This window comes from Danio aesculapii, chromosome 21 (genome assembly GCF_903798145.1).
Source record: "Danio aesculapii chromosome 21, fDanAes4.1, whole genome shotgun sequence".
NCBI lineage: Eukaryota > Metazoa > Chordata > Actinopteri > Cypriniformes > Danionidae > Danio > Danio aesculapii.
In genome coordinates this window covers 42025291-42040086 of record NC_079455.1, presented here as the reverse complement: position 1 = coordinate 42040086, position 14796 = coordinate 42025291, and the positions used below count along the sequence as shown (strand labels likewise).

The 14796-nt window shown below is 33.5% G+C and overlaps 1 protein-coding gene across 1 annotated transcript in view; it reads left to right on the top strand.

Annotated features, from left to right (window-relative positions):
• Positions 1 to 7542, top strand: part of miga2 (mitoguardin 2) — a 57017-nt gene extending 49475 nt beyond the window's left edge. Inside the window, exon 16 of the mRNA XM_056446339.1 lies at positions 7398 to 7542. Coding sequence (XP_056302314.1) covers positions 7398 to 7484 — 87 coding nt within the window. The 3' untranslated portion in view covers positions 7485 to 7542. The remainder of the gene's footprint in view (positions 1 to 7397) is intronic.
• Positions 7543 to 14796: the final 7254 nt, after the last annotated feature.

Sequence of the window (14796 nt, the reverse complement as noted above, 5' to 3'; positions counted from 1 at the left end):
TATTATTATATTAACAAGGGAAGGAAGGTATTTATACTGTTATAAAAGTATTATTAATATTATTATTATTATTATTATTATTATTATTATTATTATTATTATATTGACATGGGAAGAAAATTGTTTGTACTGTAATAAAAGTATTATTATTATTATTATTATTATTATTATTATTATATTGACATGGGAAGAAATTTTTTTTGTACTGTAATAAAAGTATTATTATTATTATTATTATTATTATTATTATTATTATTATTATTATTATTATATTGACATGGGAAGAAAATTGTTTGTACTGTAATAAAAGTATTATTATTATTATTATTATTATTATTATTATTATTATTATATTGACATGGGAAGAAAATTGTTTGTACTGTAATAAAAGTATTATTATTATTATTATTATTATTATTATTATTATTATTATATTGACATGGGAAGAAAATTGTTTGTACTGTAATAAAAGTATTATTATTATTATTATATTAACAAGGGAAGGAAGGTATTTATACTGTTATAAAAGTATTATTAATATTATTATCATTATTATTATTATTATTATTATTATTATTATTATATTGACATGGGAAGAAAATTGTTTGTACTGTAATAAAAGTATTATTATTATTATTATTATTATTATTATTATATTGACATGGGAAGAAATTTTTTTTGTACTGTAATAAAAGTATTATTATTATTATTATTATTATTATTATTATTATTATTATTATTATTATATTGACATGGGAAGAAAATTGTTTGTACTGTAATAAAAGTATTATTATTATTATTATTATTATTATTATTATTATTATTATTATATTGACATGGGAAGAAAATTGTTTGTACTGTAATAAAAGTATTATTATTATTATTATTATTATTATTATTATTATTATTATTATTATTATTATTATTATTATATTGACATGGGAAGAAAATTGTTTGTACTGTAATAAAAGTATTATTATTATTATTATATTAACAAGGGAAGGAAGGTATTTATAATGTTATAAAAGTATTATTAATATTATTATCATTATTATTATTATTATTATTATTATTATTATATTAACAAGGGAAGGAAGGTATTTATACTGTTATAAAAGTATTATTAATATTATTATCATTATTATTATTATTATTATTATTATTATTATTATTATTATTATTATTATTATTATTATTATTATTATATTGACATGGGAAGAAAATTGTTTGTACTGTAATAAAAGTATTATTATTATTATTATTATTATTATTATATTAACAAGGGAAGGAAGGTATTTATACTGTTATAAAAGTATTATTAATATTATTATCATTATTATTATTATTATTATTATTATTATTATTATTATTATTATATTGACATGGGAAGAAAATTGTTTGTACTGTAATAAAAGTATTATTATTATTATTATTATTATTATTATTATTATATTGACATGGGAAGAAAATTGTTTGTACTGTAATAAAAGTATTATTATTATTATTATTATATTAACAAGGGAAGGAAGGTATTTATACTGTTATAAAAGTATTATTAATATTATTATCATTATTATTATTATTATTATTATATTGACATGGGAAGAAAATTGTTTGTACTGTAATAAAAGTATTATTATTATTATTATCATTATTATTATTATTATTATTATTATTATATTGACATGGGAAGAAAATTTTTTGTACTGTAATAAAAAAATTATTATTATTATTATTATTATTATTATTATTATTATTATTATTATTATATTGACATGGGAAGAAAATAGTTTGTACTGTAATAAAAGTATTATTATTATTATTATTATTATTATTATTATTATTATTATTATTATTATATTGACATGGGAAGAAAATAGTTTGTACTGTAATAAAAGTATTATTATTATTATTATTATTATTATTATTATTATTATTATATTAACAAGTAATGGAAGGTATTTATACTGTTATAAAAGTATTATTATCATTATTATTATTATTATATTGACATGGGAAGAAAATTATTTGTACTGTACTGTTTGTACTGTTCCATTCTTGTTCTCTTAAATTACTAAAACGTGTTACTCAAACTAACAATAATAATAATAATAATAATAATAATATACTTTTTTACAGTATAATTTCCTTCCCATGTTAATATAGTAATAATAATAATAATAATAAGTACAAGTTTAGTTTGCTATTAATAACAAACAATACTTGTACTTGCCATGATAAATTGCTAAAACTTGTTACACCTAAGAGAACTAACTTAATTTATTTCTGAAAACTGTCATAAATTAAGTTTGTCAAACTTAATTCATTTTATTGTAACAAGTCAAAGTAATTTGTTTAAGTTTTCACTATACAGTGTATTATACAGTTGATTGAGACTGATCTCAGAACTTATTGTAGGACAGTTATTGCTCACTGAGCAAAGCAACAAACCAAATGGATGCTTCTGCACGGTGGTAACCTCAAAACTCAAAGCATTACATGAAAATCTTCTAAATCCTTAAACTAAAGTGAAGATTAAACTCTAACAAGTCTTTCTATTAACTTCAAACACCTAAGATGACTTTTATTGTCAAAATTTCCCTCTCTTAATTCAATCCCATGCTGGAAACTACAAATCTCATAACCAGGTATTTGGACCAACACAATTCCTTCATGTTGTCCCAACACAAAACGCTTAACCGAATGTTTTACAAATTTAAGTGGACTGAACATGAAACAATTGAATTGGCCAAAGAAATAACAAGAACTGTGTTGTTTCAGCTCATTTTAAAGGTAGTTTTTAAGCTAGTTTGAACATGCTGCTTGTGCTTAAAATGAGTTGAAACCACACAATTCTTATTTTTTGGGGACAACTTAATTCTTTTAAGTCCAATCCACTGAAAGTTTTAAAAATGATCAAGTTAACTTAAGCCTTTGTGTTGGGACAACATGAAGGAATTGTGTAGAACCCAGCATTTTTATAGCACAAGTTAAAAGTTGAGTCAACTCAAAAAAAGCGGTGCAAGCAAGTAGCCTTACAATTTTAAGTTAAGTCAACTTTTTTTTTTTAACAGTGCAGGGTTATGAGTGACTGGTTGTTTTGTGCCTCTGTTATCACTGATATGTCCTTTGCCTTTATTGGATGTACATTTACATACTTTAATCTGTCTCCTACTCTATTTAAAATCATATTTTTCATAAAATCAAATCTATATGCACCAATTTAGATGCAAATATACGATTATTAATGAACTTGCCAAACACTTTATCCCTCTAAACTGTTAATAGTTTAATTAAACCTCAGATTTCACCATCATAACTGTGTTTATGTGGACTATACTAGGTAGAAGTGGGATGATAAACGCTTAAGTGATATAATATCATTCCAGTGTGTTTCAGATTATTAATATTTCCCACACAATGTTTGACCTGTGCATGTGTATGAATGAAGACTTCATGAAATACTATTTTTGATATGTGCTGCTACATTCGTTTTAGCTGTTATAGCTCTGAAACAATCACTCATGTCTGCGTCCCATTTTGCAATCACACATAGAATAATGATAGATTTGATGTGACTATTAAAGATTGATCAGTGTGCTAAGAGATACCAGCTGATATTAACTGATTTCTCTGAGAGATTTGCTGTTTATTATATAATATTTGACTATAAAACCAAGCAGTGAACTGAAGAAATCAGGTGTCTGTATGAAACTGTATGGGATTGTTTTGTAATTTCACACCACCGCTGATGTGTTCTGCACTGTGTTGATTTACAAAGCAATGTTGTGTGTCTGAAATGTTTAATGATGGCCAAAGAGGACGACCCGGGGTGTTGAAAGGAACTCGAGTCTTTATTTCATTGTATTATTTCCTCTGTGTGTGTTTGTGTCATCCCTGTGTGTGTGTTTTCCCTATAAATTAGTGGTGTTTGATTATTGTATTGGTTTATTATTGAACACTGTATTGTCATTTGCCTTCCCAAGCCAACATAAAGTCTTTGTTTTATTTTTTCTAATGTGTCTTTATTTCATATTTATGTCATATTCAATCGATAGCAGCCATTAATGCATATTTAATTCAGCTTAATGACTTAAAGGGTCACATTTCTGCACTTTTATCAAACCTCCGATTATTTTACAGCAGTTTCTGAGCATCTGAGCAATACTGGGGTATTTTGGATGACGTTTCAGTTTACAGTAATATTCATTCATTCGTTTATTTTATTTTCGGCTTAATCCTTTTACTAATTAGGGGTTGCCACAGCAGAATGAACCGCCATCTCATCCAGCATATGTTTTACACAGCGGATGCCCTTCCAGCTGCAACCCAACACTGGGAAACACCCATACACACTCATTCATGCATACACTACAACCAATTTAGCTTATTCAATTAACCTATAGCGAATGTGTTTGGACTGTGGGGGAAACCGGAGCACCTGGAGGAAACCCACACGCCAATATGGGGAGAACATGCAAACTCCACACAGAAACTTGTCCAGCCGGGACTCGAACCAGTGACCTTGCTGTGAGGCGAAAGTGCTAACCATTAAGCTACCTTGACACCCCTACAGTGATATTATTTTGTAATAAACTTTAGGGGTGGCGCAGTAGGTAGTGCTGTCGCCTCACAGCAAGAAGGTCGCTGGTTCAAGCCTCGGCTGGACAAGTTTTGTGTGGAGTTTGCATGTTCTCCCTGCGTTCGTGTGGGTTTCCTCCGGGTGCTCCGGTTTCCACCAGTCCAAAGACATGCTGTATAGGTGAATTGGATAAGCTAAATTGTCCGTAGTTTATGAGTGTGAATGAGTGCGTATGGATGTTTCCCAGAGATGGGTTGCAGCTGGAAATGTGCTGCGTGAAACGTGCTGGATAAGTTGGCGGTTCATTCCGCTGTGGCGACCCCGGATTAATAAAGAAACTAAGCCGAAAAGAAAATGAATGAATAAACTTTAGTGGTTGACCAATTCATCAAGCGTGTAGTAAACTTTACTCACATTAAACTTTAAACTTTAGTAAACTATCTTTTTAGTTTCAGAAATGCAATCAAATGTATTTGAATTATGACCAAACAACAGGTTTTTATTTAAATTAACAAGTAATTTAAATGTATTAAAAACTAATGTTTCTTGATTTAAATGAAAAAATTAATTGGATCTCGAGGTTTATAAAATAAAAAAGCTGAAGAATCACATGTTCATCAGTATTCACAGCCTTTGGCGTGAAGCTCTAAATTGAGCTCAGGTACATTCTGTTTCCACTAATCAGTCTTGAGATGTTTCAGCATCTCAAGTTTACCTGTGGTCAATTCAGTTGATTGGACATGATTTGAAAAAGGCATATACCTGTCTATATAAGGTCCCAGGGTGCATGTCAAAGCACAAACTAAGCATGAAGACAAAGGAATTGTCTGTAGACCTCCGAGACGAGATTGTTTCAAGGCACAAGGCTGGGAAAGGTTACAGAAAAATATCTGTGAAAGCTCCAATGAGCACAGTGGCCTCCATCATCTGTAAGTGGAAGATGTTTAGAACCACCAGGACTCTTCCTAGAGCTGGCCGGCCATCTAAACTGAGTGATCGGGGGAGAAGGGCCTTAGTCAGGGAGGTGATCAATAACCTGATGGTCACTCTGTCTGAGCTCCAGCGTTCTATGGAGAGAGTAGAACCTTAAAGAAGGACAACCATCTGTGCAGCAATCCACCAATCAGGCCTGTATGGTAGAGTGGCCAGACTGAAGCCACTCCCTGCCTGGAATTTTCCAAAAGGCATCTTAAGAAACTAAAGGCATAAGAAACTAAATTCTCTGATCTGATGAGACTAAAACTGAGCTCTTTGGAGTGATCCCTACAATACCATCCCTACAGTGAAGCATGGTGGTGGCAGCATCATGCTGTGGGGATGTTTTTCAGCAGCAGGAACTGGAAGACTAGTCAGGATAGAGGGAAAGATGAATGCAGCAATGTACAGAGACATCCTGAATGAAAACCTGCTTCAGAGTGCTCTTGACCTCAGACTGGAGCGACGGTTCATCTTCCAGCAGGACAATGACCCAAAGCACACCGCCAAAATATCAATGGAGTGGCTTCACAACAACTCGGTGAATGTCCTTGAGTGGCCCAGCCAGAGCCCAGACCTAAATCCTATTGAACATCTCTGGAGAGATCTGAAAATGGCTGTACACCGTCACTTCCCATCCAACCTGATAGAGCTTAAGAGGTACTGCAAAGAGGAATGGGCAAAAATTCCCAAAGACAAGTGTGCCAAGCTTGTGGCATCATATTCAAAAAGACTTGAGGCTTTAATTGCTGCCAAAGGTGCATCAACAAAGTATTGAGCAAAGGCTGTGAATACTGAAGTACATGTGATTTTCAGCTGTTTTATTTTTAATAAACTTGCAACAATTTCAAAACACTTTTTTCACATTGTCATTATGGGGTAATGTGTGTAGAATTTTGAGGAAATAAATGAATTTCATCCATTTTGGAATAAGGCTGTAACATAAAAAAAGTGGAAAAAGTGAAGCGCTATGAAGACATTCCGGATACACTGTGTATATATGAGTTTACATCTGTTGGCCTATATTATTATCATTCATCATCATCTTCATTTATTATCATCATCATCATTGGTTGATAGTTAGAAAAAATTCCATTTGATTTTTTTTTTGACTGGCTTCTGATGATTAACAGACAGCCTCTCATTAGCATGTTGAGCTGAGGAAAAGTAAATACACAACTACACACAGAAATGAATAAACGTTCGAAAAGAGGGGGGTGGGGGGATAAACTTTAGTTTAGCGTTTTCTTATTATCCCAATATTAGTGCAATTTGTTTACTTATTTACCTGCCCGCACTATTAATCATTTCTATATTTATTAATGCAGGAATTTGTAGATTTTATAAACTTACTTATTTGTATATTTATTGTTTTATTTATGCAAGAGTTTATGGATTTATTTACTCATTTGTTTATGTATTTGCGTATTTATTTATAGTTTTTGCAGGTTTCCTTCTCCATATTGGGGTGGGGGTAGGCATTAATAAAATACAATTGATTGGGTAATTTAATAAACAACATAAATAATACTCGGTACAACTGCTGTTTTTACATTACTGTGACGGCTGGGTTTAGGATTGGGGTAAGACATTAATAAAATACAATAAATGGGAAATTTAATAAATAATATAGCCTAAATATTTCTTGTAACTTCCGGCCGCAACCGGATCAGATCTAGCAACAACCCTCTTACCGAGAAGAAATGCTTGAGTGAGGAGTAAATGAGTGGTAGTGAATCTGAAAAAGTAGCAGTGTTTATATAGGTGGTCAGTAACAGATGTTATGTCTGATGGGTTGAAGACAAACGGACTCCATATCTATTATCTTTCTCTACATCAGCAGAGGAGGTTCACGAAGAGGTTGCGTGCCATTGTGACCCTTCAGACACAACAGATACCATCAGATACGGTAAAGATGTGGGTTTGACACCCTTTTATCTGTAAAAAACACCTTGTGTAGTTAACTCTTAAAAAGTGTATTTTATATATTGTGAAAATAAATATGAATGACTATATAAAAGGGAATATAAAAAATAAAATTTCTGTCCTATTAAGCGTAGCGTTAATATATATCGGTATTTTCCAGGTTTCTTAGCTGTTTGGATTTATATTTATGTATTTATATATATACAGATGAAGTCAGAATTATTAGCCCCCCCCCCTTTGATTATTTTTCTTTTTTAAATATTTCCCAAATGATGTTTATCAGAGCAAGGAAATTTTCACAGTATGTCTGATAATATTTTTTTCTTCTGGAGAAAGTCTTATTTGTTTTATTTCGGCTAGAATAAAAGCAGTTTTAATTTTTTTATGAACCATTTTAAGGTCAAAATTATTAGCCCCTTTAAGCTATATATATTTTTTTCTGATAGTCTACAGAACAAACCATTGTTATACAATAACTTGCCTAATTACCCTAACCTGCCTAGTTAACCTAATTAACCTAGTTAAGCCTTTAAATGTCACTTTAAGCTGTATAGAAGTGTCTTGAAAAATATCTAGTCAAATATTATTTACTGTCATCATGGCAAAGATAAAATAAATCAGTTATTAGAAATGACTTATTAAAACTATTATGTTTAGAAATGAGTTAAAATCTTCTCTATAAATTCTCAGTATTGATTTTTAAAAATAAAATAATAGGGTGACATGGTGGCTCAGTGGTTGGCACTGTTGCCTCACAGCAAGAAGGTCGCTGGTTCGAGTCCCGGCTGGGTCAGTTGGAATTTCTGTGTGCATGTTCTCCCCGTGTTGGCGTGGGTTTCCTCCGGGTGCTTCGGTTTCCCCCATAGTCCAAACACATGCGTTATTCACCTTATTCTCCGCGTACAAGTGGGCGCAGCCATTTGAATCATTTTGGCTCGAGACTTCCGGTCTCATTCACTTCCATTCATTTTTAGACGTTAAAAACAGCTCGTTCTGCTGCTCGATGTTGCAAACTGATGTTTTCTTATTATATTATTCTGCTTTTGTCTGTATTGTCATGCAAAAACTTGTTTGTATAGCAAGTAGTTTGACCGTTTTCCACCGTTTATTTTTCTCAGTCATTTTTCTCATAGGAAACTCAATCGGAAATTCCAAAACAATCGCAAAAACGAGCGCACTTCCGCACTGAAGAATAAGGTGAATAGGTGAATTGAATTAACTAGATTGGCCATAGTATATGTGTGTGAATGAGTGTGTATGAGTGTTTCCCAGTACTGGGTTGCAGCTGAAAGGGCATCTGCTGCATAAAACATATGCTGGATAAGTTGGTGGTTCATTCCGCTGTGGCGACCCCTGATTAATAAAGGGACTGAGCTGAAAAGAAAATGAATGAATGAATGAAAACTAATACAGACAGATACAAAATTCTCAGTATATTAATAGCCGAAATCGATATCTGTACGATATGTCCACATTATCACATGGCTTTAATTTATTATAAAGCAGAAAACAGGTTTAAGTGTTTATTTGCTCCACATGACAAACCTGAAAAATGTGCCAAAATATTTATTTGAAAAAAAAACATTGATTTATTTATTTGTATATATATTTATTTATTTATTTATTTATTTATTTATTTATTTATTATCTCCAGGTTGGAGGAAAGTCCTAACCCCAGGTTGAGGAGTTCAAGTATCTTGGGGTTTTGTTCATGAGTGAGGGAAGGATGGAGCGTGAGATTGACAGGTGGATTGGTGCAGCGGCAGCAGTAATGCGTTCGATGTACTGATCTGTTGTGGTGAAGAAGGAGCTGAGCCGAAAGGCAAAGCTCTCGATTTACCGGTCGATCTACGTTCCTACTTTCACCTATGGTCATGAGATTTGGGTCATGACCGAAAGGACAAGATCTCGGATACAAACGGCCGAAATGAGTTTCCTTCAAAGGGTGGCAGGGCGCACCCTTATTGATAGGGTGAGGAGCTCTGTCACCTGGCAGGACCTCGGAGTAGAGCCGCTGCTCCTCCACATCGAGTGAAGTTAGCTGAGGTGGCTCGGGCATCTGTTTCGGAAGCCTCCTGGACGCCTACCTGGGAGGTGTTCCAGGCATGTCCCAATGGGAGGAGGCCTCGGGGAAGACCCTGGACACGCTTGAGGGACTACTGTATGTCTCTCGGCAGGCCTGGGAACGCCTCGGGATCCCCCCGGAGGAGCTGGAGGAAGTGTCTGGGGAGAGGGAAGTCTGGGGTTCTCTCCTAAGACTGCTGCTCCCGCGACCCGGCCCCGGCAAAGTGGTAGAAAATGAATGAATGATTTATTTTTCAAATTATATCATATAAACCCTGTTAGTTAGCAAATAATATGACTTTTTTACGAAATATTTTGTACCTTAAAATAATTATGACAGGAAATTTTATATTTAAGTTCCAATTTTGTCAGAATTGATGTTTGCATTTACACAATCATACAAATTTTATGTTTTTTTAAGAATGTAATGGAGCAGAGTGTGTGTGTGGCGCTGCCTTCACACAGTAGCTGATATCAATTGAAGAGGATCTCCCCATTCACTTAATTTTTCTTCTTTCATTTGAATAAATCCAATTTTCATATGTCCAGCCAAACGTGTTCTGATTGGCCCGTTGCCTTCACCGCGCGCCTCTGATTGGACGCCTGTTCCTGTGCAGATTTTTTTCTATTAAGAATGCGCTTGGTGAATGGCCGCGCGTCGCAGCAGCGTCCGGCGAATGTGATTGGTCGAACGCGTCAGATCGCTTCATTCTCATTGGTCGACAGCCGATACCCGGTGTCCGGGTAAGATGGCGTCGGAAGAGCAGTGCTCGGCACCACCTCGATGGCGGTCGATATCCTTAACCCACGTAGAATATCCGGCTGGTAAGCTCATTTTTTAGTTGTCGTTTTCCCCGCGAAGTCGTTCATGTCATCGTACTGCGTAAAATTCGCGCTGTAGCTTCTGTAGCACATCGCGTAGCTGAATGGACACAACCAGGGTTGGGTTGCCAAATAGCGCGCTCGCTTTACACACTGCATTCTGCGCTACACACGGAACGAAACGGCTGCTGCCAAATAGTGTGCCTGCGCAGTGCGCATGCGCGATGATGATGTACGCTCCCTACTACACCGGGATTCACTTTCTCACTAATATTGACGGGCTATTATTTTAACCTTTATCCAAATGAAAGCTTAAATCGATAGTCCTACCATACATACTAGTATTAAATGCATGTGTGTGCGTCTAACATAAGAACATAAGCCCCAAGTGCTGCTTTAAGTTTGAGGAAAGACTCGTGGCTCTGGTGGGTTAATCCAGTTCATTCCCGGTTGCATCACACCCTTTCTGGGTCCTGTCGTTCGTGAAGGTCTCTCTGGGTTTGGAACTATATAAACTGACCCCTAAAAATCTGGAGCATGTCAGAGCAAGTCGGAAATGTGCTACGCTAATGGCAAACAAACACAGAAGGTGGAAAATAAGACGACTATCTTCCGTGTTTTACGCTACTGTCACTTTAGTTTGAAGTGCTGATATATTAAAATGCCATGCATGGTGTAAAACATGCAAACGTTAACTTAGTCTGAATGTGCAGGTTTGCAAATAGGTCAAATACGAGATGTCCCATTTTGGCAATATTTTGCAAAAGTGAGTGTGATGCATGCATTTGTCTACTTGATATGTTTTTAAAATAATGATTGAAGTTTTATATATATATATATATATATATATATATATATATATATATATATATATATATATATATATATATATATGTATATGTATGTGTGTGTGTGTGTGTGTATGTATGTATATATATATATATGTGTGTATGTATGTATATGTATATGTGTATATATGTATATGTATATGTGTATATATGTATATGTATATGTGTATATATGTATATGTATATGTGTATGTATGTATATGTAAATATATGTGTATGTATGTATATGTAAATATATATATATATATATATATATATGTATATGTGAATGTATGTATATGTGTATGTATGTGCTCGTAAAATGAGACTACGTACTTTGTTCTGACGTGTGATTGTGAAAATATATAGCAGAATAAGTGATCATATTACACTTATTTATATTTGAAAGTGTTAACATCAAGCTGGCGCATTGGTAAAATCTAGTGTGAATTACAGTGGCGAAGTATAAAGATTTAAAATGACAATTAATATTGTGAGCTTTAAAGTGCACCTATTTTACTCCTTTTACAAGATGCAAGATAAGCCTTTGCTGTCTCCATAATGTGTCGGTAAAGTTTCAGCTCAAAATACCCATCAGATAATTTATTATACCCTCCAGAATCTGCCCATTTTGCTGTTTTTGTAGCGTGTGGCTTTAAATCCAAATGAGCTGCTTAGAATATGCCAACCGTTCCCACATGCGTGTCTGCATCTCATCATGCGTTACGTCAGATAAACAGCAGTTAGTGATGGAGACAGACACCCGTGATGCTGAAATACAGCTCATTAGTCAAAAAAAACAAACAAGTAAGATTATTTTATGTATTTGTGGTGGAGTTTATTCAAGCCTTTCTGAAATGACGAGTCTCACACTAATGCCGTTTGCAGTACACACACAAATATTTGCGTTTACTGATATCATGTGGCTGTGGTGATTATAGCGGTTAAGAATTACATAGCAATTTTGCTGTTTTTATTACAAACATTCTCTGTTTTAAAAACATTTTAACCTTATTGAACTTATAAAAATCACAGAGAGTTGGAACAGATATTTTAATCCCGGTTTCTTTCCAAAAATGTTCTGTGGACATGTGTATACATGTTATTATATAAACATGGTGCCTGTCAATCAAATTGGTTGGTGGGGAAAACCACGTTCCTACATCACGTTGTGGTGGGAACCAAAATCACTGGGATTTGGATCCTATTGTAACGTCAGAAAATTTTAAAAAAGAGACTTGTTGGATTTATATCAACGTAATATGACTATGGACACACTATACCTACACAGTCCTGTTCAAACTGCCTACAAAAGCTGATTTTCATCATAGGTGCCCTTTAATAGAATCTTTTAATGAGTCCTCAAATTATTCTTGTTCTAAATATGCTGTGACTTATATGTATTAAATAATATATTGTTACACTTTATTACACTTTAGTGGCTGTCTTCTGTAAATCGTGGTGTAGATGTATGACATCTTGCTTGTTTAAACTCCTGTCACAGTCATATTTTGATGTTTGCGTTTTAAATTGTCGTCCATGTGGTTAAACATGTCAATGTAAATCCACACTATCCTTGTACTACAGTTTGCCTGATGCAATGTTGACATATAATTAACCTTTTATATGCATTTATGTGTCATAAACTGGTTGTGAAATGGTCCACTTTTAATGCTTTATGCTCAGGGGATGTTTTTAAATGCAGTCCAAGACTGTTCTCCAGGTTTTCTTTGCTATGTATGGATTAATCTTTAGTACACTCTCAGAAATAAAGGTACGTGACCTGTCACTGGGGTGGTACCTTTTCAAAAGATAGAAATTTGTACCTAAAAGGTTCATATTAATACTTCAAGGGTACATATTAGTACCTAAAAAGTACATAAGTGTTCCTCTTAAAATTTTTAGGTACTAATATATACTTTTGAGGTACCAATATGAACCCTTTAAGTACAAATGTGTACCTTTTGAAAAGATACCACCACAGTGACAGCTTGCGTACCTTTATTTCTGAGAGTGTAAAGTCCATTACAATTCCCCACACTTTCTCTAGCTATTAGATTTGACCTGCAGCTTATGGTTTTAATGTCATCATAATTCTTGAATGAGCTGTTATATTTAACTTGTAATTAAAATGCTTTTATATACATGTCTGTATATATTTAGAGAATGGTATTTTAATTTTTATATGTACGGTTTTTACTAAAGAATACTACTATTGACAAGCAAAATATAACTATTCCATCTTCTTGACAGAGACATTTTTGAGAATTTGTAAAGTACAGTACTGTAAAATACAAGCCTGCACATAAAACATAGAAAGGGTTTCGCTAATTTGGCGAAAACTTAATTTTTTCATGGCAAGTAGGGCTGCACAATATTGGGGAAAACGTACATTGAAATATTTAAATTTTCTTTGATTTATATTACCATATTTCGCCACATAAATTGAATAGCTCTATTTTGAAATAATTAATACATTTATAATGAACAAGAAGATTTTGTAGAGTGCATCCGCAGAAAATTAATTCATTCATTTTTCCTTCAGCTTAGTCCCTTATTTATCAGGGGTCACCACAGTGGAATGAACCGTCAACTATTCATTATATGTTTTACGTAGCGGATGCCCTTCCAGCAGCAATCCTGTACTGGGAAACACCCATACACTCTTACAGTCACACACACTCATACACTATGGCCAATTTAAGACATCAATTTACCTATATAGCGCATGTGTTTGGACTGTGGGGGAAACCGGAGCACCCGTAGGAAACCCACGCCAACACGGGGAGAACATGCAAACTCCACACAGAAATGCCAACTGGCCCAACCAGGACTCGAACCAGTGACTTTCTTGCTGTGAAGTGACAGTGCTAACCACTGAGCCATCATGCTGCCCTCTGCAGAAAATATAACGGACTAATTGCCAGCATAGATAAACAAAATAGAGCAGCGGTATAAATGGAGTCTAACAGTATTCAGGTACAGAAATAAAATAATCAAATGAACAATAATGTTGTATAGTCTTCTTTAAATGCGTATTAAATAAATGAAACTTTTATTAAAGCTACAAAATGCATTAATTCCTTTAATGCTTCAATCTCATTTAAAATGCTCACACAGTCACAGGCCTTAAAGGGCACCTATTTTACCTCTTTTACGAGATCTAAGACTTTGGTGTCTCCAGAATGTGTTTGTAAAGTTTCAGCTTAAAATACCCATCAGATTTTTATTATATAATGTAGAATCTGCTAATTTCAAGTGTCTGAAGACTATGCAGCCTGTGGCTTTAAATGCAAATGAGCTGCTTCTCCCCGCCCACTGCTCTGACGTGCGTGTGTGCCTCTCATGCATTACATCAGATAAACAGCAGTCAGTGATAGAGACAGACTCGGATGAAGCTGAAATAAGGTCACAAGTTAAAAATACCAAGTTTATTTCATATATTTGTGGAGTTTTTTCAAGCCTTTGTGAAATGAGTCACACAAATGCCATTTGCAGTACACACACACACACATATATATATATATATATATATATATATATATATATATATATATATATATATATATATATATATATATATATATATATATATGTATA